This window comes from Mastigoproctus giganteus, chromosome 10 (genome assembly GCF_048544385.1).
Source record: "Mastigoproctus giganteus isolate SK-2022 chromosome 10, ASM4854438v1, whole genome shotgun sequence".
Lineage (NCBI taxonomy): Eukaryota > Metazoa > Arthropoda > Arachnida > Uropygi > Thelyphonidae > Mastigoproctus > Mastigoproctus giganteus.
In genome coordinates, this window is record NC_143584.1 from 55,112,227 (window position 1) to 55,135,785 (window position 23,559).

General features: G+C 36.5%; 1 protein-coding gene across 1 annotated transcript in view; it reads right to left on the bottom strand.

The window, feature by feature from the left end:
- LOC150079039 (very long chain fatty acid elongase AAEL008004-like) overlaps positions 1-23,559 on the bottom strand; it is a 103,735-nt gene that overhangs the window by 37,036 nt on the left and 43,140 nt on the right. The window contains exons 4-5 of the mRNA XM_090382433.1: positions 21,885-21,941; positions 11,147-11,252 (exon numbers count right to left, since the gene is read on the bottom strand). Of these exons, the coding sequence (XP_090238559.1) occupies positions 11,147-11,252; positions 21,885-21,941 (163 nt within the window). The remainder of the gene's footprint in view (positions 1-11,146; positions 11,253-21,884; positions 21,942-23,559) is intronic.

The following is a 23,559-nucleotide window of genomic DNA, read 5'->3' on the forward strand; positions in this document are numbered from 1 at the left end:
TTGTTACAAATATGCTTTAACAGTCATTATATAAATTGGTATCTAACAATAGTTTAACTAACCCATGCTTTTTTCATTTTCCTCAATAAACCCTTGACCGCTTTGGTTTATCATTGGAACTTGGAACTTTTTCTTTTGGAAAAATTCACCACTGGAACAGATGCATTGGTCGCATCCAGAATAAATCCCTTGAATACTTTCTATAATGAAATAGTATCAAATGGCTTATAGTTGTCTCCAGTTAATAGAGCCCAAGAAATTTCTCAATCCATTTTAGTCCACCTCTCTTGAAATTGAAGCCCTCCCCCTTTCCTGTAACCTTAGAAATTCTTTGACAATTCCCATTTTATGATATCATGGTCATTAACTGCTATCGGTTCCTGCACAGTCAAATATTGGATGAAGTTTGGATCCTTGATGAAAACCAAGTTGAGAATATTACAGCACCATGTACTTGCTCTGGAATATTAGAATAAATAACAATAATAAAAAATTTAATTTGTTTATATAGTACTACCAGGAGTACTGTAAATAAATTAAGTGAATTTGAGCGCTTGACTAAGTCATTCAGTGCTGATATAATATGGCTAAGGGATCATGGTACCATTCAGAGAAAGAATGGATGAAGAATTTTATTATGGTGAGTATAGTGTGTTCAGGAGGAACATGGGGGGGATTGTCCTTCGTATTAAGAGTTTCTTATCCTCTGAAAGGAATCAGACTATCCACAGTTGGATCAAATTCAGAAGGATGAGCACGTGATGCAAGATAACATGTGGTAAAAGGAAGATGATAGTCAGGGTATGTTACAGACAAAACAACTCTGAGGAGTATGACAAAAATCTCTATAGACAACTTGAATGACTCATGATGGGAAACTTCTGTATGTGTGCGCACACACACACACAGAGAGAGAGAGAGAGAGAGAGAGAGAGAGAGAGAGAGAGAGAGAGAGAGAGAGAGAGAGAGAATGAATGTGTCCTTAAGTAAGGAGACATGTTTGATTGCAAATAAGACTATTTTTAATATATATTTTAATTAATGCTAGTACAATAGAAAGGGTATACATTTAACTTAAAAAAAATTGCATCTGTTGAATATGGGCATTATTTTCGGCACTAAACAACACAACAAGGCACATTCCTCAGAAATTTCTCAAATTCTCTAACTATTGACTGCTGAAGCTCCAACAGAGACCAGATTATTACTAAATACTTTAAGAATATCCTCAAAAAGTATGACAGAGTATTAAATCCAAGGAACATGGTGGCTATTCAATGGAACCTCACCATCTGATCAAATGACATGGAAACTTTTTGTTTAAAAATTGCTGACAATTTTTTGTAAGTCAGCTACTAGTGCTTCATTTTGCAAAAAAAAAAAAAAAAAAAAAAAAAAATGCTGAAAGTTGATTTTGGACTACATTAACAGAATGATACTGCCTACTAACATCTTAGGTAGCTTTCTCCTGACACAGTTCCCCGAAAGGAAAAAAGATCCAAAAACACCTCATTTCAAAATTCCAGCTCAGACTCGTTTTAATGCCACCTGGCACTTAAATTCCCTATAAAGAATAAATGGAGGAATTCTTAAGAGAGTAATAAACATAGTTATGGTCATCAACAGTTCTATTTTGTTTAAATGTTTTGTTTAGTCTACAAAACATTGTCAATGATATCTGAGTTTGTAACACTAGTGAGCAAAAACCATTCAGCAAATTTCAATCTCCTGTCTGGGTTATCCTTATTCAAACTTCAGATGATAAACCTTGTACTTAAGTTCCTTTATGATTCTATTTAAGCTCAATTTAGATTTTTTAAGTTTTAACTTTTTTTCTTAACCTCTTTCAACATCTTGCAAGTTCAAAATTAGTTTTAGCTATATAACACAAGGAAGCTACATGCTTTTGCTGCATTGGCCAATAAAAAAAAAAAAATTAGAAGTAGAAACCTTCACATGGGTAACTATTCAGTAAACTTTTGAATTTCTTCATATTGTCAGCCTCTGCTACTTGCAGAGGCAAGTTATTCCAGTAATCAACAACTCACTGGCTAAAGGAAAACTTTCTACAATCCAGTCCAAATTCTTTATAACAATTTTGTCTTCAATTTGCACTCATTTTACTGACCCTTCTCAGAGTTTTATAAAACTCAATCATGTCCCCTTCAAGGTGCCTAGTTGCCTGTAGCCCACATAAAGTCTTTCCTCATATGGAAGTCCTTTCATTGATTTCCCCATGAAAGCTACCCATCTTGTATGCTTTCAAGAACCTCAAAGTTTTTTTTTTTTTTTTTTTTTTAGATGGTGTCGGCATACTTGGCCACAGGATACGGAATTCAAAGTGCAGTCTTATAATTGCCTTATGCAGTGGGAATAAGACCATCCTATACAGGCTATTGTTAAATAAATCATCGACAAAACACCATGGGCTTTCCTGACTGCCTGCTTACAACGTTCACACAATTTCATATCCGCTCATATCACTCTTCCTCAAGTGCAAGGCAATACAATAGTTTAATACAATTTTGCTGTATTAAAACATAGCTACCGATTTTCTGACTATTCCTGTAGAGGTCCGTTCAAGTCATCCTGAACTAGCACTCTTGGCACTGATCATTAACACCTCTCCCAATCTTTATATTGTAACTATTACATTGAAATGATACACATCCTAGATAGATCAAGATGTTGTGCCCCCCCCACTAAACATGTTGACCATGATAATTAATCTATACTAATTATATTAATGATGTCTATATTTTTTAACATTCTTACCAAAACCATTTTTTGAACATTTCCTTAAGCTTTCCCCCCATCACTTAGAACTACATCATTATTGCTTTTTTTTGTATTCATTACTAATCTCTATTTTATGGCACAATTACAAGAACTCCCCGACTTAAGTAAGAGTTGCATCCCATGGAACACCACATAAGTCGAAATTTCTCCCATGCTTGTGCAGCACTCACAACTGTGCTCGCTGAATTGATTGAATCAAAAAAGAAATATTTGACGAACATGTAAATAAAATTATTTATTGTATTTATTCAATTTTTTATCTCATGCGCAGGAAAAATTTCAAAATTATAAAATTACAAAAAAAGAGGAGACAGGCATAAAGTCAGTAAAGTTTTACCTCTCGAGTATCTTTGCCAGAATCAACGTCTTCAGCTGATAAGTACGCCGCTGTGGAGGTTCAGGGCTGTGGAGATTTAGAAGGGGTCGGCCGATCAACCTTACGAAAGAACATATTAATGGATGACTGGACAGTGGCTTTTTTCTTTTCAGAGCAGATTTTTTTTGTCACAAGCAAGCAAGCATATCATTCACCCCTCTGTTAACTTTTAAGAATCAAGCGCTATCAGGATCCATCTTCTCACACCTCGTCATTGCTGATGCAATTTCATGAAATTGCCATTGCCATCTCTCTGGTGAAGCATCTGATGAAGCATCTCGGCTCCTCATTTGGTTCATCTTGAGCTTCGTCAGCATTTTCTTCTTTCACTTTCACTGCCTGCAAGTCAATAAGTTCTTCGTTAGATAATTCCTTCTCTTCTTCCTCTATTAACTCCTTGTCTTTGGCAACAACCTCCAACTGAAGTAGCTCTGCAACCTTTACAATTTTAACCTCTTCATATGATTCGTCTTTTTCAAATCCTTCGAAACCTTTTATATGCCATGGGCATATTTTCTTCCATGTGCCATTTAAACAACTTTTAGTAATTTCTGCCCAGGCCTTATTAATGTTTAAGATGGTGTGGTAAATATTGTAAGATTTCCAAAAGTCTCTTAACGTAAAATTTTTCTCTTCGTCTACTGCAGACAATGCCTGAGCAAATGTTTGTGTAAATAGTATGCTTTTAAATTCGAAATAACACCCTGATCCATAGGTTGGATGAGTGAAGTCATGTTTGGTAGTAGAAATATGACTCTCAAGTTAGAAGTGACATCATCTAGATGTGTAGGATGTCCAGGAGCATTATCTAATCGAAACAAAAAATCTTGAAAGGATGTCACTGTCTTTACAATATTTTTCAGCCTCTGGAATGAAGCAGTATTTAAACCAATCCTCAAAGAGAGATATTGTTATCCATGCTCTCTGGTTCGATCGGAAATGCACGGGTAGGTTGGCTTTATTGATGCTCTTAATTACACAAGGATTTCCAGATTAAAACCACACAAGCAGTGGTTTTAATCTGTAATTTCCCACTGCATTAGTCCCAAGCAAAAGCAATGTATATTCTATCCAGCATTTTATTCCAATACAGAGCAATCTTTGTATAGGGCACACCTTGAGGGCCACAGGCCACACCTTGAGCATCCAGGTCTGGAGGCCTCAGCACTGTTAAAAATTTGCTGTGTTCATCAATATTTTTTCCAACACATCCCAAAATTTCTCTGCAGCTGTAGAATTGGCACTGGAGACTTCACCGTATATTTTAACGTTGTGGAAACCAGTGCGATGCTTGAACCTATTAAATGAAACTTGAATGTTTCTTACTAAAGTACAATGTGTTAGATAAAGAGATCCAATGAATGAGATATACTGTGATGTGTGCGAACGCTACATTTTGATTCGCCATGAGCTGAACCCTAGAACTGGTTGTTCTATGAATCGTTAGTCTGAAGTCTGATTCAGTTACTGTACAGTCAATGTGGCATTATCATATAGTCTTCTGGAGAACGAGCGTTCCGGTACTATTTTTTTTAGCAATACACTTCTGGTGGTAATCAGTGGGCTAATGTCCCCCAGGGTTCAGTGTTGGTCCCATTGTTGTTTTCTGTATTTATCAATGATATTGATGAAGGTACGTCAGGCTTAATGTCCAAGTTTGCATATGATACAACGATTAGTAGGGTTGTTAATGACAGTACACTTCTGCAACAGGATCTAGAAAAATTGAGCAGATGGGCTGAGAGGTGACAACATTGACAAATGCAAATTACTGCTTATAGGTAGCAGTGACCCCAGAGTAATGTACCAATTGTGCAAAACTACACCCAGGTTAGTGGAGAATGAAAGACCTGGGAATAATTATGCAGTCAGATATGAAATTTTCTGAGCAGTGCAGATGGGCTGCAAGAGTAATTGTAATTTTTGTGGGGATAAATGAGGTGATTATCTCTTTGTATAAGGTGATGGTCAGGCCACACCTTAAGTACTACATACAGGTCTGGAGGCCTCAGCCGTCTAATCTCTTCTTGGTTGCGCTTACCAAGAAAGGCTTAAGTTCTGCAAATTGCAGCATCTGGAGACTTGTTACTTACAAGGTGATCTAATTGAGGTGTATAAGGCCTTGAATGTTTTGAGAAAGCTCAATGCTGAAGAGATTCTTCCTCTTGCTCATATTACACACCTGAGGGGGCATAAATTCAAATTGAGGAAACAGTTTTAGAATAGATGTGCAGAAATTTGCCTTTAGCCAGCAAGTGATCGATTGCTGAAAGAAACTTCCATCTGCTGTTGTGGAAGTTGACAGCTTAAATAAATTCAAGGCAGAACTAGAACAAACGTTTGGAATGAATGGCTGAGCGAAATGGGAAGGTTTTTTTTGTTTGTTTGTTTATTGGCTGATACTGTATAAGCATTAGCCAATAAACAAACTGAGGAAAGAGAATTGCAGAATAAATATGCATAAGTTTGCCTTTAGCCAGCGGGTAGTTGATTGCTGGAACAGGCTTCCCTCTGTTGACTGCTGATCGTTGGAACAGACTTCCAAATGTTTGTCTAATTCGACCTTAAATAACTTTTAAGGCTGAACTAGACAAACATTTGGAGTAAATGGATGGGTGAAATGAGTTTTTTTTATTTTTTTTTTGGCTGATGCTGTAGAAGCCTGCTTTCTTCCATCATATGGCTCAACTAATGCTAATGCTTTACATTTCATGTCATTTTGGTCCTCTTATGCCAGTGGGTCTGGACCTGTATTTATATCATGCCTATTTAGTAGGGCTATCGAGTTTTTGAAGTCAATAAATAGTTTATTGAATTTAGCTATATAATAGGCTATATTAAAAAGGCACTTTAGATGTTCAAACATTTTAGAATCAGTCTTTTTTTTTGGCAGGCAGCTAGAGGTGTGTGTTATCAGGTGGTTTCTGACCAAATCTATGGTTGCAACATTTTTTGTGAGAACTGGATGCCTAATGAATCCTAAATGTCTCCACTCTGAGAAGTCCTGGAAAACCTTGTAGTAATCTAGGGTCACTGTCAGTAGCCCCAGGTATTTTTTGTTTCTTATTTCTTTTTCATAACATATCTTTAATAGAAGATTTTTGCTAAACCACTTGAATCCCTTGAGCCATCTTTATACAAAAGCACATCTTACACTATTGTTTTTTCTTAATGACACAACAGAAACCTTTTCTCAGTGTCTTTAACAGTTTCTGGTTCCCTATCTTTGCTTCATTTTGCACAGTTTCACTAAACTAAAAAGTGTAGTTCGTGTTTCCTCTCATTTATTGTTCATAATGAAGGATGAATTTACATAAATTATCCATAAACAATAATTCAATAGGAAAGACAAATAATAAAATTTATGAAAATAAGAAAGTAGTTAACACTGGCTGTGGAGTCAGACTCACTTTTCACGATGTAATGTCAGTCATGTGATTCAGTCTTACCCTCCCTCCTTCACACCCTTACCTCACTTTCACCTCCAGCAACTCATCTTTGCAAGATAATGTATTTTTATAAATAACAGTATATAAAAAGTCTTTTCATTACGTAAAATAGTCAGGTATATAATTACAGCTACTTCATGTTGTGAATTGTGAAAATAAGCTTGTGCCAACACTATATTACAATTTCATGCTTACTTAAGAGTTAAAGAGAGTGAGAGATAAATAGTGCCACCTGTTGTCGTAGATAGGAATTAGTTCACCTTTTGAAAACAGTAGGGAGACATATCTTTGAGAGTATCTTCGTGCAAACTAACTTTTAGCAGGGGTAAATCAGTCTACAAAGGAATTAACTTATTAAATTAATTACATATTATACTGTCGTTTGTTATTTGGTTTTTAAGAGCATTAGCAACTAAGGCCATATTGCTCCAGGAATATGCGGTGGTCATTCCCTGACCTTTCCACATCCTCCGTATTTGGTGGTGAAGGGCTCGAACCCCGGTTTAATCAAGAAGCGTGTGCTACGCACTGCTGCTCCTTCCCACCTGGCTATGGAGGTGCCTACATATTATACTATTTCCTGGTTGGAAATAAAACTTCTTTAATAAATTTGTTGGTGGCTATCTGTGATTGCATAACTTGACAGAGAATGAGATGATGTTTTAAATTGAAAAAATTTGTATGAATTACACAAAGAAAATAAGGTAATATATTTTGTATACATTTAGAACAAGGCTGAAAATTCACTTGCCACTTGTCCCCAACAAGTTGCCTGTGGCGAGTTGGTTTAATGGCTTTATGGAGTCCTGGGCAGAGATACACCGGCTAACAGAGTAACAGCAGCTGCAGGCAGAGAAGCTGAATATAGGGAGTAACAATTTGTACAGAAAAGACATTGTGTATTTTGTTGTGGTCTCTAGGGTTCGCCATTCACTGCTGGGTCTTCTGTATTTGGCATAAGCCACATGCTGGCTGGCTGAGAGGGTGTGCATGCGCACGTGCACACGTGCATGCGTATTATTGTTCTGTTGGCTGGCACTGCCATTTGGCAGCCAGGGAGTAACAAATACCTGGTTTTTCACCCTTGCCTCCCGTCCTAAGCCACATGGAGGCACACCAGGTTCTGCTATCAGCTCTTACTCCTTCTTTCTCTTCATCTTATACAAGTTTTTCTTTCCTCCTGGGAACTCTTTCCCCAGGGAAGAGGGCGTGCAGATAGTAAGGGGGAGGCCTCGCCCTCCTTCTGCTAGGGACGAGTACCTGGAGGAAGTCATCCAGGTGATCACTGCTTCCAGGTAGCCAAAAGGCCAAAACACAACATCACGCTACAGAGCACACACATAAGCTCACAAACAGTTTGAAAAAATTGTTTTTAACAACAATGGTTAATGACAGTAACAAAGGTACAATCTTGTTGCAGTTATTTTTGTTATTTGGTTTTTTAGGAGCATTAGCAACTAAGGCCATATTGCTCCGGGATATGCGGTGGTCATTCCCTGACCTTTCCGCATCCTCCGTATTTGGTGGTGACGGGCTCGAACCCCGGTCTAATCAAGAAGCGTGTGCTACGCACTGCTGCTCCTTCCCACCTGGCTACGGAGGCGCCTCTCTTGTTGCAGATCTAGAAAAATTAGGCAGATGGGTGCTGAGAAATGGCAACTGAAGTTTAATATTGACAAATGCATAGTACTTCATATGGGCAGCAGAAACTCAGAGTAACGTATCAACTGAGTGGCATACATTCAGGGTAGTGAAAAATGAAAAGGACCTAGTAACTGTGCAGTCTGATATGAAGTTTTCCCAGACAGTGTAGACAGGTTGCCAGGACATCTCATTGGGTATGGTCAATGACATACAGGAATTTTGCTAGCAGGGATAAGGAGGCTATTATCTCATTGTATAAGGCAATGGGTCAGGCGAAACCTTGAGTACTGCATACAGGTCTGAAGGCCTCATTTTAGGAAGGATGTAGAGCTGCTGGAATGGCTCAGAGAGGAGCAACAAGATTGGTGAGAGGTGGTACAAAGGGGTGATCCTACCATGACATTAGACTTTAAATGATTTGAGCAAACTTGATGCTGATGGATTTTTTCCCCCCTGCTCAGACTATGTACATGAAGGGGCCATAAATTCAAATTGAGGAAGGATGGTTGCAGAATAAATGTTCAGAAGTTTGCCTTCGGCCAAAAGGAGGTTCATTGCTGGAATAAACTTCCATTCATTGTTGTGGAAGTGGATAGTTTGAATAAAATCAGGATTTTTTTTTTTTTTGGCTGATGCTGTATAAGTCTGCTTTCTTGCATCACATTGAACTATTAATACTAATACTATCCTGGCTTAACAGAATAGATCAAGGATATTGTGGACCTGTCATACATGCTGTGAGCAGCTGCTTGACAATTACATGTGTAATTGTGTCAAGAGTAGCATTAGCATTAGTAGAGGCATATGATGCAAGAAAGCAAGCTTATTCAGCATCAGCCAAAAAAAAAAAAAAAAAAAAAAAAAACACACACCACTCCCATTTCACCCCTCCATTCGCTCGAAATACCTGTCCAGTTGAGCCTTAAATTTGTTTAGGCTATCAACTTCAACAACAAGTGATGGAAGTCGGTTCCACCAACCAACCACCCGCTGGCCAAAGGCAAATTTCCGCACATCTATCCGACATCCGTCCTTCCTCAATTTGAATTTATGCCCTCTGAGCTGATTATTCTGAGCAAGATGAAGAATCCCATTGGCATTGGGCATGCTCAAACCATTCAAAGCCTTATACACCTCTATCAGATCACCTCGCCAGTGCCTAGTCTCCAGACTCTGTAATTTGCAAAACTTAAGCCTTTCTTCGTAAGAGCAACCCTTTGTTCCATTCACTAATCTTGTTGCCCTTCTCTGTACCCGTTCCAGCAGCTCTACATCCTTCTTGAAATGAGGCCTCCAGACCTTGTACCTACAGCACATGCAAGTGGAGCTATATACAAGATCAAATGTCTGGATCGTGAAGAGTATTATACAGGGATGTCATCATGTATGTTTAAAGACTATATGGAGGGGGGGACATTAAAGCAATAGAGTCCACTGATTATAAGAAATCTGCTATGGCTGAGAACTTTTGAGAGAAAGAATTCAAATTTCTCCTAATTAATCAATACTCTTTCTTCCGACTACTATTTATATTTCACCTGATATATCACCTGGACTTACAGCTTTTCCTCTCTTTATCTTTGCAACTGTCTCTAACTTCTACAGTTGGAAATTGCTTAATCAACCCATATTTGGTGCTGCTTACTAACTGGTTCTCATGTCATCTCCTCATTCAACAACTGCTGGAATTTTAAAATTCTTCTCTTTTCACCAAGATTTTTTGGTTGTCATCTTTGATACAACTAATGTCTTCCAAATCTCTATTTTTTCCCTCTTTCTTTTGTTCTTTGCAGGTTTTTAACATTGTCAACTTACTATACAGGTCATCATATACTTTATACTTTACTTTACTTGCTGCTTTCTCTGCCTGCATGCTTCTTAGCCCTCCAAATTTTCAGCCTTCCTTGGTCTCTGTTTTTCTTTAAAAAAAAAAAAACTTTTTTCAGTGATCCATTGTCATATTTCCACCCATCAAGTCTCCTTCTGTATATCTTTGTTGTTTGGACCCCCCCCACTACTTCTTTAGCCACCAATTTTATGCATTCAGTCAATTTCCTTTTCTAAATTCTTCACTCTGAATGACACCTTCCTTTCCTCAGTCAGTTTCCATCATTCAATCAATCATTGGGTATGCCATCATTTCTTTCTGAATGTGACAGATATTTACCTTAAGGTAAACAATTATTACACCACTACTACTGAACCCCTCAGAACCCTGTGGGGGGGGTTCAGTAGTCCTGTGGACATTTCCTTTCATAATTCCAAAGGTGTTGCCAATTTGATTTTTTATAATACATCAGCAGCTTAGGCCATAATGTGCCAAGTCTATCATAGTTCCAAAGATTCAAGAGGTTTAACCCATGTGGTTAAACATAATTAAACATATAATTAGCATTTCTGCAACTTCTTCAGCTGATTATGCTTGGACAAGCATAACTAATTCAAGGCTCATTTCAATCTCTGATAAAGCTGTTCAGAATAAAGCAACAGGAAAAATATCATGAGATAGAGTTAACATTCTGGTCACCTAAAATTTTAGTATGCACAAGTAAAAAAATAAATAAATAAAATAAACTAAGATAGTTAGCTGGTTACAGGTGGAGGGAGTAGGGATTGACTGAGTTAACCTGGATTTTAAGTCTGGACAACATGCAAATTGGCCCATGAACAAATATAATACATGATAAAGATCATATGAATTATAACATACCAAGATAACTGCCAAATGAAGGTATATGACAAGGTCTTTGTAGTTAAGAGTGGATGGACAATGGATTTTAATGGAAACAACATAAAAATATATCATCAAAAAATAACTTTTTTTTTTTTTTTTAAACCTTCAATGGGAATGGGGAAAAATTATTTTACTTAAACTAACCTGGTGTAAACTTTACACCCCACCAAACACTCATGGGCATTATTCCATGATGGATAACATGAAGAAGAGAAATGTGGCTTGATTTCTTCCTAAGCACAAAGAAGAACTAAAAAAAAAAAAAAAAAAATACATAATACATTTTAAAGAAAGAAATAATACCAAAATATTAAAACTTTTTAAATTAAGATCTAAATTATGAAAATTTTAAAATATGAAATCATCAAATAACATCTATCTTTATAAATGGAGCATATGTTACAGAAGAAATCCAAAATAAGCGTTTATATCATAGTGGGTGTTAATGCTAGCACTTTTCACTTTTATTAAATGGTAATATAAGTTGGGCTGGGCAGCTTATTCTGAGGCACCAAATCCTTTGAGGAATCAGCATTTTGTATTCTAGGCCACTCCATGTAAGGAAATCTTAACTACTCTCATCCACGTCTGTGGATGAGAGTAGTTAAGATATAAGTGAAAAAAAAACAAAGGCTATTACAGAGAATTAAAATACCCATGACAAATATTTTGCCAAAACTGTTTCAGAGAAGTAAGGATTAATATCGAAGAAATTACAAAAAAAAAAAAAAAAAAAAAAAAAAAAACCCTTTCCCTCAGCTCTCTTTGCTGCTAGCTAAGGTGTCAGTGGGGGGGACTTGGGTAAAAATGCATTGATAATTTTTTACATGAATGATTTTTTAAAAATTTCATAAGAGTTACCTCTATTTTTCTCCTCAGGATTGCTTCTCTTCTAAACTCTCCAAATTCAACCCCTTTTTTTTTGTTTATACATGGTTCGAAATTTAAAATGATTAACCCATATCAATCCAATACATCACATAAACTCAGAAATTGAAAACATTGTGTCAAAGTTTTTTTAAAATAAATGTTAAAATTCAAGAATACACGATAATAAATACTTTAAAATTAATTACTTTCCTTCCTAAAGGAACAAAACTTTGACATGTTGTTGTTGTTATCACAGGTAAGAAACAAACTGACTAATGTGACCTGTCCCCATGCTGTTCATTATTAAGAGATTACTTGCTAAACCACACGTGCGAAAAAGTCCATGAATCCGATATGAGAAAAGGTCTCCATATGTTAAATGCATTGTTTTTTTATTTTCATTTCTTAGGTTTCATTTCAAAATTTATTTTCATTTCAAAACAATGGCTTCGTTAAACAAGAAGACATGATCCTCGTTTATCGAATGAAATGACAGTTCAGATGCTGTGATTCTCGTTGCCCTAACCGATGCCACACATTGCTTTAAACGAGTATCTAAAAAGGCACCTAGTAGAACTAACATACAAAGAATCACAATTACCACATGGAATATTGTAAACTACACCGTGTAATTCCATAACTGAAGAGGAAAATGTGGATCGCCTTTTCAGCACAGAATGCAGTTTCTGAATGGACTTTGCTATTACTTTGAAATCAGTGTTGTCCCTGAAAAGAATATCGAGCTGTTTGTACCATTGCTGGACATATGGAATCTTAATAAAATGTTTTTTCCCCGACCTTGTTGTTGTTACCATTATTAACCAACCTTTCTTTGGTCTGCAACCTAATATTGTTTATGGTACTTAGCAAATACCCCCAGTTTAGAAAGCTGTATATAAGTTCTTCAAATTCATGATCTTATGCAGTCTGCATTGTTGTATATTTATATGCATTTGTGAATTGTTTAAAATAATAGAATGTTTATAAAACGAAAGGAAGATAACTCAAATAATGTAATAACATCCCTGTGTTCGTCAGTTTATGATATATTTTAAACTGTAATTTGTTACTCGCTCTTGTTAATGTGAAGTTTAAAAAGTTTGTCTTCGCTTGTTCACCTCCTTCTCCAATGTGAAACTTAACCTTGCATGCACGTTATTAAACGTTCCAAATTACAGAGCAACAAGACTGCAAGACAAATTCTTGACAGATTAAAAAATAATAATAATATTGTTTATTGCAAGATAAGTGGCAAATCTGGTAATATAAGCAAAGAAGTGAGAAATGACTAGATTGAAAAGGTCTGGCCAGATATAAGAAAGAGTTTCTGTGAAAGTAATATTTTTAATGCTGATGAAGCCGGTGTGTTTTATAGATTGACCCCTCACAAGACTCCACAAGTTTAAAAGGTAAAAGTGCACAGGTGGAAAATTATCCAAAGAGTCAGTGACTGTGTTGATTTGTTCAAATATGAGTGGAACTAAAAAAGGAAAAAAAAAAAAACTCTTAATAACAGACATAACCAAGAATCCAAGCTGTTTTAAAAACATTAAAAATCTTCCTATAATATACAGAGCTTACAAAAAAGTGCCTCGATGACATAATCCATTTTTGAAGAAGTGCATAACTGGGACAAAGAGCTAAGAAAAAAAAGAAAGATAGGAAAATTCTGCTGATTTTAGACAATTGCCCATCATATCCCATTCTTCTCAATTTAACCAATGTCAAATTTGTATGTTTACCCCTGAACTCAACTTCTGTTCTCCAACCTATGGATCAAGGTGTTTCAAATATCAAGGTTTCAAGAATCAAATATCAGTGTACGGTTTTTTTTTTTAAATGGCTTTAAATACAATTTAAAAAAAAAACTATTAATACTGGATGCTATAGAATCCATTGAAAGAAAGGAAAAAATTCAAATTTCAGTTCTTGATGCCATCTGATTCATGAGTGAGGAATCAGATAAGATCACATCACAGACAATCAAGAACTGTTTTAATAAGGCAAGACTCAAGTAAGTCAATGAAAAAACTAAAGAAAATGGTGACAATATTCCAATAACAACATGGCTGAGGAAACATAACTTGGATACTGGGTTGGCACGTGTGGATGATTGCAAGGATGAACCTCACGACTAACGGCCGAAATCCTGACAGATGAGGACATTCTCAAAGCTGTTAGAGAAAAAGAGGCTACAAAGATGATAACAAGGAAGAAGGCTGTGTTGAGTGTTCAGATAATGTAGTGCCAAGTGCAGACACACAAACTGCTTTAAAAACTTTGTTTTAAAAACGAAAATTTCAATTTTATATCAGTAAAATGAAACATACTGTTATTAAATTTTGCTTAAACAGTTGAAAAAAAATAACATTAGAGGACTTCTTTAAAAAATAAAAATGATGTACACATTACAACAAGCAATTTTAATAATGAAATTATTTTTCTCGTGAATTATTTTTATATAGCGCATAAATATATCAAATAAACTGTTAATCATTACATGATTAACAGTTTATTTATGGTTATTCATTATTGTTATTATCCTTTTCATAAGTACAGTGTGTGTGTGTGTGTGTGTGTGTGTGTGTGTGTGTGTGTGTGTGTGTGTGTGTGAAATAAATGCAGTAAGAGCAAAAGTAACATATAGCTACAACAACAGATAACAATTTATCATAATAACGAGCAATATTCTTCCGTCCCTTGGATCTTATTATAACTGAGTTTGAATGTATTTAATTATATTTGCTATATACAATTTTACATTCTCTCAGATTTTAAAATCTGAACTGTTGGGAGTCATCATGGAACAAGTAAATACATGGGCTGTTTTAGGGTAACTAAAAGTGAGAACAGGTGCACGTACACCACTGCTAGGCGTACAGTAAATAAATTTGATGAATTTGAAGTGGTGGTCAAGACATCGACGTGGTTATATATATCAAGATGTGTTGTCAGATATAAGGCATGCAGAATTTGAATTTGAGGAGTATAATGTGTACATAAAGGACGAGCAGGAGAGAAGGGAGGATGGATTATGCTGTTAGTTAAGAAATAACAAATCTAAGGCAGTGCATCCAGTTGACTTGGGTAACAAGTACAATGTTGAGTCAGTTTGTGTGATGTAAGCACTGGAAAAGCAAAAATGAAAGTAGGAATATGTTATAGGCCTAATGACTCTGATGAGTACAACAAACAACTGTACAGAGAAACAGAGTGGGCAAGTAAATCAGAATGTCCTATAATGAAGATTTTAACTTTCCAGATATTGACTGTAAATTATGGGTTGGTCACTCATACACTAGCAAGACTTATGTGCATTTATTGGATGACTGTTTTCTACATCGGCATGTTCGACCAGAGGAGAAATCCTCTAGTCCTCATCAGCAACCAGAGGAGTAATATTCTTGATCTGATTATCAGCAGTGGTTATTCATGTATTAAGAATCTGCAGATAAAGGAAACACTAGGTGGCAGTGATCACAGTGTGCTGAAGTGGGATTTAATCCAAGAGGTAACTACCATCAGGGGTAAAGGGAAGGGTTTTTGCTTTCATAAAGGTGACTATGGTGGTGTCGGTTTTCAAATTACAGTGTGTATATATATACAGTGGGACCAACTGATGACGTTTCCAACAGCAAATTCTAAATGGGAAGCATTTAAGGAATTAATCTTGGAAGCTACTAGACTGTTCATAGCAATTAAGAAATACTGTTCTAAGTTTAGGCCTAAATGGATGTCAGATGAAGTAATTAGCATCAGCAAGGGCACATGATGCAAAAAAGCAAGCTTACATAGCATCAGCCAAAACACACACACCTCACTTCACCCATCCACTCGCTCCAAATGTTTGTCTAGTTCTGCCTTGAATCTGTTTAAGCTATCAACTTCTACAACGACAGATGGAAATTTGTTCCAGCAATCAACCACCCACTGGTTAAAGGAAAACTTCCGCACATCTATCCTACAACTGTCTTTCCTTATTTAAATTTATGTCCTCTCAAGAAATTATTCTGAGCAAGAGGAAGAATCCCATCAGCAATGAGCATGCTCACACCATTCAAGGCTTTATACACCTCAATCACACCACCTTATAGGTGCTTGGTCTCCAGACACTAATTTGCAAAACTTAAGAGCAACCCTTTGTTCCATTCAGTAATCTTGTTGCTCTTCTCTGTACTCGTTCCAACAGCTCTACATCCTTTTTAAAATGAGGACCCCAGACCTGTATACAGTACTGAAGGTGTGGCCTGACCATTGCCTTATACAAGTGGATAATCACCTCCTTATCCCTGCTAGAAAAATTCCTGTATATCATTGACAAGACACCATGGGCCACTCTTGCAGACCATCTGCACTGCTCAGAAAACTTCATATCTGCCTGCACAATTACTCCCAGGTCCTTTTCACTAACTACCACTGTCAGTGTAGTACCACACAGTTGATACGTTACTCAAGGGTTATTGCTTCCCATATGCAGTACTTTACATTTATCAATGTTAAACTTCAGTTGCCATCTCTCAGCCCATCTGCTCAACTTTTCTAGATCCTGTTGTAGCAGCGTACTGTCATTAGTGTAATTAACAACCCTGCCGACCTTCGTATCATCTATAAACTTGGACAAACCTGATATACTCAGGCTTAATGTCCATCATCAATATTTCAATATTTGAACAATATTTCTTAGTTGGTATGAAAAGCCTTTGTAGCTTCCAAGATTATTTCTTTGAATGCTTCCCATTTTGAATTTGCTGTTGGTAACATCATCAGTTGGTCCTACCGTATATGTATCCCATGCATTTTTTTTTCTCTGAAAACAACAATGAACCCAACACTGAACCCTGGGGGACTCCACTAATAACATTAGTCCACGAAGAGCAGTGTCCATTGATTACAACTCTGTCTTCTCCCACTCAACCATCCCTTGATCCATAGCAGCAATTTGTCTGCAATGCCACACTGCTCCAATTTGTGCAGCAGTCTTCTATGTATAAGAGTACCAAAAGGCTTTCTAAGATCCAAATGATTATTATTATTATTACCAGCCACATGGTGCAAGGAAGCCCAAGGCTTATGCTGCACCAGCAAAAAAAAAAAAAAATTTTCTGAATTACCCCTTACAGAGAGAGAGAGAGAGAGAGAGAGAGAGAGAGAGAGAGAGAGAGAGAAAAATAGGGGGGGGGGGGGGGAGAATCGCCAAGAAAATGAAGAATGATGATATCCAGCTCAGGACCCTGGGTGTGCTATGTGATATCAAAATTATTCTTTGCATCCAGTTCCTTTGTGACTATATCATAGTATCCAATCAAATTGGTTAGACAAGACTTCACAAATCCATGCTGTGCCCGAGCTATAACTGAAGTCTCGTCTAGATGATCCTGCAATGCTTCTTTAACCAGTGCCTCCATTAATTTCCCTGGAACAGAAGTTAAACTAACTGGTCTGTAATTACCTGCGTCTCCCTTTGATCCTCTTTTGTGGATTGGGGTCACATTTGCATATCTCCAGTCCATGGGTATCTCCCAAGTCCAAGGAAGCTCTCATAATTATGAATAAGGGTTTGCGCATTTCCTTTGCTGCCTCCTTTAATGTAACTGGATAGATCCCATCCACCCCAGTTGTATTTCTTATGTTAAAGAATTTCTCCTCCACTTTACTCTCAGTTATTACAAGATTATCAGCAGCTCCGTAGCCAGGAGGAGCAGCGTGTAGCATACACTTTTTGATTAGACTGGGGTTCGAGCCAGTGACCACCAAATACAGAGGATGCGGAAAGGTCAAGGAATGACCACCACATATCCCTGGAGCAATATGGGCTTAGTTGCTAATGCTCCTAAAAACCAAATAAACAACAACAAACAAGATTATCTAGCTTACTGCCACAAGTTTAATACACCTCTGGCATTCGTGTGTGAATGTAGATGCAAAATATTCATTTAGTTTGTTAGCTAACTGAGCAGGATCATCAACAGTTGAACCATTGATATCAAGTGGACCAATCTGATTCATCCCCTTCCTTCTAGAGTTTACATAAGTAAAGAACTCTTTGCTGTTTTTCTTTGCATCCTTTGCCAAAGATTTCTCGTAATCTGCCTTTGCCTGCCTAACCTCCTTTGTGACTTGGTTACAGACCAGCTTATATCTATCAGAGGCTTCTGTGTCACCTGTTAATTTATATGCATCCCATGCATTTTTCTTCTCAGCCACATGTCTAATTAGTTCATCTGACACCTAATTAGTTCATCTGACATTTAGGCCTAAATCTTGAACAATATTTCTTAGTTGGTATGAAAAGCCTAGTAGCTTCCAAGATTATTTCTTTGAATGCTTCCCATTTTGAATTTGCTGTTGGTAACATCATCAGTTGGTCCCACCGTATAGAATTTAAATACTGTCTGAGACCACCGTAGTCACCTTTACGAAAGTAAAAACCCTTCCCTTTACTCCTGATGGTAGTTACCTCTGAGTAAATCCCACTTCGGCACACTGTGATCACTGCCACTGAGTGGTTCATTTATCTGCAGATTCTTAATGCATGAAGGATCACTACTGATAATCAGATTAAGAATATTACTCCCTCTAGTTGATTCCTGAACATGCTGCTGTAGAAAACAATCATCCAATAAATCCACAAAAGCCTTGCTAGTGCGTGAGTGACCAACCCACAAATTCCAGTCAATCTCTGGGAAATTAAAATTTCCCCATTATAAGACACTCTGATTTGCTGGCCCACTATTTCTCTGCACAATTACCCATTATACTCATCAGATTCATTAGGCCTATAACACACACCTACTCTCATTTTTCCTTTCCCAGTGCTTATGACACACCAAACAGACTCAACATTGCATTGTCAACCAATATCAACTGGATGCACTTCCTTAGATTTTGTGTTTCTTAACTAACAGCATAACCCCCTCTTCCCTTTCTATCCTCTCTGTACACATTGTACTCCCCAAATTCCAATTCTACAATATCTGCCTTTGATGTCTTGACTACCACTTCAAGCTCATCAAATTTATTAACTATACTTCTAGCATTGGTGCACATGCACCTGTTTCTACTCTTAGTTACCCTAACACAGCTCATGTATTTACTTGTTCCACTATGACTTCCGGCAGTCCTGGAAATCCTTATTGCGTTGCTTTCCAGGCTGCTGCTCAATTGCATTTCAATAGAAGCAATGCAAGCATCAAATGAGAATAATGGCAGTGAAGAAAAATGCATTGGGATGTATATAAATTGCAAGGCCTATGGTAGATATTGTAAATTGTAAAGCCAGTGATAGATATAAGCTATTCTGTAATCAAGTCACAAACTAGGTTGGCGCCTGTGTAGTCAGGTGGCAGGAGCAGCAGTGCATAGCACATGTTTCTTGATTAAACCGAGGTTCGAGCCTGTGACCACCAAATACGGAGGATGCAGAAAGATCAGGGAATGACCACTGCATATCCCCGGAGCAACATGGCCTTAGTTGCTAATGCTCCTAAAAACCAAATAACAACAACAACAAAGAAGATTAGGCAAGCAAAGCAAATTATGAGAAATCTTTGGCAAAGGATGCAAAGAAAAACAGCAAAGACTTCTTTACTTATGTAAACACAAGAAGGAAAGGTTACATCTGATTGATCCACTTGATATCGATGGTTCAACTGTTGATGATCCTGCTCACATAGCTGAAAAATTAAATGAATACTTTTCATCTATATTCACAAAAGAAATTCTGTAGGGAAGTAGAGGGCAAAAGTTTATCAAACTCTCACAGGGAGCTAAATGATTTCATAATAACTCAGAGGAAAGTGGAGAAAAAATTGTTGAAGTTAAACAAAAGAAAGGCAGCTGTGGGTAAATGAGATCTATCCAGTTATATTAAGGGAGGTGGCAATGGAAGTAAGCAAACCCATAGCCATAATTATGAGAGAATTCTTGAAATCAGGGGAGGTCCCCATGGACTGGAGATGTGCAAATGTATTCCAAATTCAAAAAGAGGAGATCAAAAGGTGACATGAGTAATTACAGATCTGTTAATTTAACTTCTGTTGGGAGGAAAATAATGGAGTTGCCAGTTAAAGAAGCAATGCAGGATCATCTAGACAAGACTGCAGTTATAGTTCACACACACACACACAGCATGGGTTTGTTAAGGGGAAGTCTAGTCTGACAATAAGACTGGATACTATGATGTGGTCAAAAAGGAACTGGATGCAAAAAATAATTTGGATATCATATAATTTGATTTCAGGAAAGCTTTTCATGCTGTTGCAGATAAAAGACTGCAGTACAAATTGGAGCAGCATGGCATTAAGGTCGAATTGCTGCTAGGGATTGGATAAAGGGATGGTTGAGTGGGAGACTACAGAGAGAGTGGTAATCAATGAACACTGCTCTTCGTGGAATAATGTTATTAGTGGAGTCCCCCATGGTTTGGCGTTCAGCCCATTATTGTTTTCTATATTTATCAATGATACTGATAAAGGTATATCAGGCTTAATGTTCAAGTTTGCAGATGATACAAAGGTTGGCAGGGTTGTTAACAACAGTATGCTGCTGCAAAAGGATCTAGAAAAAGTGGGCAGATGGGCTGAAAAGTGGCAATGAAGTTAACATTGACAAATGCAAAGTACTGCATATCGCTAGCAGTAAACCCAGAGTAATGTACTAACTGTGCAGTATTACAATCAAGGTAAGGGTAAATGAAAAAGACTTGGGGGTAATTGCGCAGTCTGATATGAAGTTTCAGAGCAGTGCACACAGGCTGCCAGAGAAGCTCATGGGGTTTGCTAATGATATACAGGAACTTTGCTAGCAGGGATAAAGAGGCAATTATCCCTTTGTATAAGGCAATGGTCAGGTTCAGATCTTGAGTACTGCACACAGATCACGAGGCCTCATTTTAGGAAGGATGAAGAACTGCTGGAACGTGTACAGAGAGGGGCAACAAGATTAGTGAGGGGGAACAAAGGGGTGCTCTTACCAAGAAAGGCATAAGTTCTGCAATTTGCATTTTCTCGAGACTAGGCACCTGTAAGGTGCCTAGTCTTGAATGGTGTGAGCAAGCTTAGTGATGATGGGATTCTTGCTTTTGCTCAGATTACACACCTGAGGGGGCATAAATTCAAATTGAGGAAAGAATTTTAGAATAGATGTGTGGAAATTTGCCTTTATCCAGTGGGAGGTTGATTGCTGAAACAAATTACCATTTGTCGCTGTGGAAGATGATAGCTTAAATAAATTCAAGGAAGAACTGGTCAAACTTTTGGAGCAAATGGATGGGTGAAATGGGAATTTTTTTTCTTTTCTTTTTTTCCCTGCTGATGCTGTACAAGCTTGCTTCCTTGCATCATACTAATGCTAAATATAAAGTTATCCTCTAAAAAAAAAGGAAGCTGTACCCATGCAATAACTTCATGGGTTTGCATAGGTATCAAAACAAAAATGTTACTTTTTCATTTCATTAAAAGCCATTTGAATACCAGATGGAAAAAAAAAATTTACACTTTTTATTAATTATTTTTATTTTATTTTGCATATTTTTTCATCAGTTTGAAAATTAAAAAAAATTTATTGTAAAATATAAATCCCAAAGGATTTCATATAATCTAAGTATTCAGTAACCAAGCTACATATTTCTTTAGAATTGTGAGTTCCTCATATTAAAATAATTCCTTCCCAGAAACATGCTCTACAAATTTCATGCCAAAATAATAACATTTAAACAAAGTATTTGGAATGTGTGAAACTGATTTTAAATTATTCTGACACTTTTGAAAATATCACTGAAAACAGAAAACTGCAGCGATATTTTCCACAACTATATGGAATAGAGATGTAGACAAAAAATATTTACATCTTACTGACAAAAGGTCTATTTGTTAAAGCAGATTTATAATTTAGCAGGTTTTTGCCATTCTGTGTTAACAGTAATTATGTCTTTCTGCCATTGTAAAGATCTATTAGCAGCCAAATTGTTATCAATTGAAATTTATTTATAAAAGAACTACATAACTATACTTACGGTGTCTAGAAATTCAACAAACTTGGAGATATAAAACCACCAACACACACTTGCCATCTGTCAAGATATCACAATAAAAAAAATAAAATAGTTACAATAATTTTAATAGGCATGTGACAATTTTTAAATTTAATAAAACTAAACTGAAAATTATTACTACCGAAGTGCTTCCAAAATAGATAAATATCAAATATGTTTTTTCTTTTGGTGCCTCAACTACTTTCAATTGCAGTGCATCATGAAGACCTTCATTGGTAATTTGCATGTTGTGTGGGCTGAAAAGAAGTACTTTAATTTTTTTTAGTGACGATTCCTAAAGCAAAAGGTTATTAGAACCTATACAACTTCAATAAATAATCATAAATGGGTTGAGAACTTGGAAGCCAGACAGACCTGAATTTCTGGAAGTCTATAATTGCAGGAAATACACACACACACACACACACACACACAGACAGACAGACAGACAGACAGACAGAGGAAGGATTTTGTAGAAAACAGAAGAGATAATAAATGAAGAGCAGTTAGTTAGGAAGAAAGAAGTGAATGATAGATGATGCTTCAGAAGAAAAGTTTTCAACCTACTGAAACAGCTGTAGAAAAGACACGAAGCAGAAATTGAATACCAGTGAAAGAGGATTGGGGGGGGGAAAATGAGAGAGAAAGATGATTAACACTTCAGTACTCTTTTGGAGAGAATCAAGAGTTTTAGAGTGGGGAGGAATTTTCACATATGTTGAAATAGTATTCCATGATTTACACTTTGTACAAAACTATCAGCTACAAAGATAAGAAAAACAGTGCCAGGAGTGAAAGAGAAAGAGTTTTTTTTAATGCAAAGGAAGTAATATTTGTAATATTAATATGCTTATTTATAAGCAGAGAAGTTAAGTTTCAGCTAATCTAAATGTGCCTTTTCTTTAGAAATCTAAGTTGTTGTATGCAACCATGGAAGCAGAAGCACTTCATTTACATCAGCCAGATTCACCACTTATCTTACCATAAACAATATTATTTCTTTTTAATCTATCAAGCCACCTGTTTTTGAAAACAAACATCTGCATATCCAAGTTGATGAGCCAATTTTCCAGCATGGAATTTCAGGAGATGACTACTAATAGGAATACAATTTCACTTCAATGCAAATCAACTTAAAAGAGCCTTATCCAGATCACTTTTATCACATTTTTGGCAAAGATGTTTTTTTTTTTTAAGTACTAGCAATTTCCCCAATTTTTCAAAATAGTTGACACAGCTAATGAGTTCAGTCAACTTTTTGCAAATGGATGCATCACTTATTCCATTTTCTAAGTCATGAATAATTTTCACTTTCTTGATGATTGGCAAAATTTTTTCTTTTCTCCCCTGGCATTTCAGGGTAAAAAAAAAAACTGAATTTAACACAGCACAAGAATCCTAAACTACAGAAGCAAAAATTGTTTTTAAAAATTCCAAGTGTTTCTCCAAAGTTTTAAAAAGTTCACATACAAAGATTTGAAACTGCACTGAATTCTTAATTGACTGAATTTGAAAGCTGAATGTTTTATACCAATACAGAAAAATTTCATTGGTTAGTTTTCTGGGTCATTTCTTTCCCCAGGTCTTCTGAGAATCCATAACAATAGGGAAGAGATACAAAACAGGATTAAGAGATTGGGGAAAGAAAACAAAAAGC